At 38.6% G+C, this 5,068-nt stretch overlaps 1 protein-coding gene across 1 annotated transcript in view; it reads right to left on the bottom strand.

Moving 5' to 3' along the window:
• LOC103617804 (nipped-B-like protein) overlaps positions 1-5,068 on the bottom strand; it is an 80,561-nt gene that overhangs the window by 30,728 nt on the left and 44,765 nt on the right. Inside the window, 4 exon segments of the mRNA XM_017737471.1 lie at positions 411-554; positions 2,361-2,493; positions 3,538-3,620; positions 3,825-3,963. Coding sequence (XP_017592960.1) covers positions 411-554; positions 2,361-2,493; positions 3,538-3,620; positions 3,825-3,963 — 499 coding nt within the window.

Raw genomic sequence — 5,068 nt, 5'->3', positions numbered from 1 at the left:
GATGAACTGACCAAACCCCCATGCCCTGTCTCCCTGTGCTGTTGGTGGGAAGGAGGGAGGGGCTTGGGGGGGGGGAAGTGATCTAAGGGCTTATTTTACTTCTCATTGTCCTCCTCTGAGTCTGTTAGTAATAAATTCACTTTGCAACTTAAGTTGAGCCTGTTTCGCCCTTGAAGTGTTTCTCCCGGTCCTTATCTCACTCGTGAACCCTTCGTTAATTTTTTTTCCCTTTTCCCTCCTCTGCCCAGCTGTGGCAGGGGAGGGTGAGCGAGCAGCTCTTGTGGGTGCCTAGCATTAGGCCAGTGTCAAACCACGATACCTCATAATGCCAGTTTTTCACACATCTTTAAAATGTTTAGGCTTTTAAATAGATATATCTCAATCCAACTGGCATGGGATCTTTCACGCACCTGTTTGAGTATTCTGGCTATAGAACCTTGATCCATTTTGCTAGTGACTGCATCTTTCCTGAGTCTTGCAGCTACAGTTCCAAGATAGTCAAGCGATGCAACTCTTAATGCCATTTCTGTAGATTTGTTACTGAACTGGTGAACCTAAGAAAAGCAGAATAAACTGTTATAAAAATTATTTATTTATGCAACTGAGATTCTTCTTACAAGACAATTTGACCTTATTAAAAAGTCCACCTAATTTCCATGCTGCTTAAGATTATGTAATTTGCTATTACATCACAGATACAGTCCTTACTTTACAATGTTTTTTCCTTTGAGTCTTTCTCTCTACAAATATGCCTGTTATAAAAATATATATTTTTAAAAAACTAAAATAAACCAGACAGCTAGTAGAGCAGATATCCTTTGCAATAGCATAGCACCATAATACATCTTCCTCATTATTCACACAAGTATAAAGAAAGCTACATATTACCAGGAACACAACCATAAAATATTTTCCAAATAAAAAGCTCAAATTACTGTATTAATTGCATTGTAATGCTGAAGAACAACTCTCAAAAAATATTACAATGAAAATATTCACATTCTGTAAAATGTCACAATCCATAAGTAAATGTACCACTTAATTTAAGACCAAACTTATAAGAGACCAAACTACTTAATTGTTTTCAGGTTCTGTGCTAAAGGAATAGTCCAGAGAAGTATGGGACTGGGAGAGAAAAGTCCCTCCCACTCTAAGTGAAGATCAGGCTCATGACCACCTGAGGAACCTGAATGTCCATAAGACCTTAGAGAACCTTCCAGTGTCTGAAGGGGGCCTATAAGAAAGCTGGAGAAGGACTATTTGCAAGGGCATGGAGTGATAGGACAAGGGGGAATGGCTTCCCACTGCCAGAGGGCAGGGTTAGATGGAATATTGGGAAGAAATTCTTCCCTCTGAGGGTGGTGAAGCCCTGGAAGAAGGGCCAGAGAAGCTGTGGCTGCCCCATCCCTTGAAGGGTTCAAGGCCAGGTTGGACAGGGCTTGGAGCAACCCGGTCTAGTGAAATGTGTCCCTGCCTGTCCACTGCCGGGGTGTGGAATGAGATGAGTTTTAAAGTCCCTTCCAACCCAAACCATTCTATGATTCTATGAATAATTACAGGTATTAGTCTGACTTTATTTCCAATGAATATGAATGAAACTATTGGATAGCATCCAAAGGAGGGCAATGAAGATGTTGAAGGGTTTAGAGGGGAAGCTGTATGAGGAGCATCTGAGGTCACTTGGCTTGTTCAGCCTGAAGGAGAAGAGATTGAGGTAAGACCTCACCGGGGTCTGCAGCTTCCTCCCAAGGGGCAGCAGAGGGGCAGGCGCTGAGGTCTGCTTTCTGGTGACCAATGACAGGACCCGAGGGAACAACTGGAATTGTGTCAGGGGAGGTTTAGGTTGGATATCAGGAAAAGGTTCTTCACACAGAGGGTGGTCGGGCACTGAACAGGCTCCCCAGGGAAGTGGTCACAGCCCCAAGGCTGCCAGAGCTCAAGGAGCATTTGGACAACCCTCTCAGGAACAGGGTGAGATTGTTGGGGTGTCCTGTGCAGGGCCAGGAGTTGGACTCAATAATCCTTGTGGGTCCCTTCCAGCTCACCATATTCTATGGTTCTATGAATATCTAAACTTGCTATAGAATGGCATTTTTTAATGTGGAAAATGTCATGGAATATTAGAAGAGGACTTTAATGCGAAACTCTATACATATGACCTTTACTAAGTTCCATATCAATGATCTTCTGACCTAAATTTTATTTTCTATGCATTACATAATAGTGATACATGTAAGAATATCCTTACATGCTGCATGCGTCAACAATCAGAAAACACTCCTGTAACAGTTTGAGCTGAAATAAACAAGTTCCATTGTAATAAGAAATAAATTAATATAATAGTTAAGAACAAAACTTACCAGTAGCCTTCCTAATAAGCTAAGTAGCAACTCTGCAGCTGGCCATTCTGGTTTATTGACTGTGGAAAGAAGATCTTGAATAAAGTTCTCAAACAGTGGTCTGTAATCTTCTTCCCCTTGTTTACTGCCACATCTGTTTAAATCAAAATGCATGTTTGTAAGTGAATTTAAGAGCCATTTAAGCTTTTCTTCTGATGCAAAGAGAACTAATCCTATTTTTAGCCAAAAAAACCCCAGTTTTATGCAATTCTAAAAAAAAAAAAAATCCAAAATATTAGCAGAAAAATTGGTTTTTTTCCATTTACAGACAAATAGTTTAAACAGTTATCACTCCAAGTTGTACTGCAAGTAAAGCAGCTAATCCGGGAGAGTAGAATTTTGTTCCTAAGGTTTTTTATTTATTGTTTTGAGTTAAAGTCTGCATTAGCTTGGATAAACAAAGTAGGCAAAATGCTAAAGCTCAAGCTAGAGTGGGGTATTTAGGAGGTGTTGTGTCCTTAAACCTGGTCTGACTTATCTCACAGTGATAAGGCATCTCAGTATTATGTTCCAGAAAGGTTAAAAACAGAATGTAAAAAAATCAAAAGATAACATACATGATAGTATTTCACCTATATGTGGCATCCCTAACTTTAATTATACCAGAAGTATGCAGAGAAATGGCTAGATAGCTCACAAACAGTGTTTTGGCTTAACAACAGAAATTAACATGATAAAAACATCAGGACTTTTTCTTACAAATCCTTTGGTTATTCAGGTATGGGTTTTTTTCCCCTGCTGAGCTATTGACATTCCTAACTTTATCTAAATGAAAGTAATTTTAGGGTTTTTATATTTTGGTCATTTTGATGACTGAAATAATCTGGTTTCATCACTTAAATATTTTACTCAGCCTTCTCTTCCATGTTTCAGATGAGTAAAAGATCCCTGATAAAAGGATCCTATATAAATTATCAGACAGATTCTTAAATGTGTTCTTAAACTCTCTGCAGACTTTCTGTTCCATAAAATTTTTTTTCCAGACAGGTAGCTCTCTCAGAGATTTATAAAATATATTGTTATAAGTAACTTTATTAGTAGTCATTTAGGATTGCAAAGTGGTTTGGTTTGTCTTAAGGTGTGAAATTTTATTTGGAGTTGGTTTCATCAATACACTAAAGAATGCAACAGTACTTACTTCTTAAGGAAAATAGAAAGGAAGTTTTGTGCTGTTCTCATGGCTGTTTCATATGAGTTAGTAATAAGCACATCTTGATCCACCTAAAAATAACAAGATTTATTTTTCTAATATTTTAGCATGCACAGAAATATAATTTCCAGACCAGCATTTCTCATTCATCAAATAATTACAGCTGACATAAAATTAAGAGGCTTGATTACTAGAGCAACATCATAAAATATTATACCTACAAAGTCATTCCTGTACAAAAAAAAAAAAATTATGGCTCTTTAAAAAAAACTTACTTTTTTGTTTGATTCCTCCTCTGAATTAGAATCTTTTTCTGTTGATGGCAAATGCACCACACATTGAATAAGCTGCAGAACTAGTGCTGTTACCATCTGAATATACATAGGCTCTCCGTCAGTGTCACTGCTGTTTAATCTGTTAATAAGACAGAATTAGCACTAAAACTAAATTAAAAAAAACAAACAAATTTTTTTTCCTAAATAACATCTTTCTAAAATAATAATCAAAGCTAGGAATCTGTTATAGACATCTATCTTGTAATTTGCTTCTCTCTTATGCAGCAAAAAGTTTGGTCTAACAAAAATGGTAAGCATTATTCTCAGGCCAAAGAGATGAACTGAAGCAGCTCACAGATGGGACATCAGAGTGTCTGTGAAGTTCAGCAGCAGAAAAATCTTCAGAAATATTTAATAAATCAAACACCTCCATGCAAAGGCACTTACTAATAGGCTTATTCTGTATAATGCCATATCCATTTCCAACACAACATTAAAAAATAGACCAAGCTTGTAATAATAATTTATTACTTATATATTATTTAATGTATCTGAAATGTGCAGGAATTTTAAACAAGAGAAAATAGTGACCATGACCTGGACTGACTTCTACAACAGTTACACCTATGGTAATCTCAGGTAGTGCAACAGACTATAAACTTCAGCACGCAAGAGTGTCTTTTAAGTTGGTATGACCAGCATGAATACACTCCACCTCACATTTCTCCCCTTCCAAGTGATTTAACCTGATAAACAGTGTGGTGTTTACTACCCATATGTACATCAACACCACTTAATGCTGTGTTTAACAATAGGAAAAGGTGATAATCTCTGACATCATTCTCCCTAAATTATCAAAATAATAACTGTACACAAAAGAGATTGCAATTACTATCTTTATGAAGTGTCATGAGTTAGCAAGCATAGTCCCGGAAGTGATGTTCTTGCAAAGGGGTGCTTACAGCTTCCTCTGTGACCTGACAGAACCTATCAGGTGGCCAGTTTGAATATGGACAATTCTTTAAGCCACTTAAAGTTGTGACGGCCTCTGTGATCCACACTTAAGAATAGGAAACTCGGAGGCAGAGTCTCTGTCTCGTTTCTGGTGCTGGGACAGGTGGCTGCGGGCCCCGTGCAGGGGCCAGCGGGCCCAGCCCAGGCCCTGCTTGGGCCAGGCCGGGCCGGACCACGGCCATCCTGGAGCCGATGGGCCCTGTTCCACCCACGGAACCCCCCGCCAGCCG

Source organism: Corvus brachyrhynchos, unplaced genomic scaffold (genome assembly GCF_000691975.1).
Source record: "Corvus brachyrhynchos isolate BGI_N302 unplaced genomic scaffold, ASM69197v1 scaffold206, whole genome shotgun sequence".
Lineage (NCBI taxonomy): Eukaryota > Metazoa > Chordata > Aves > Passeriformes > Corvidae > Corvus > Corvus brachyrhynchos.
This window is presented reverse-complemented; position numbering and strand designations above follow the sequence as displayed.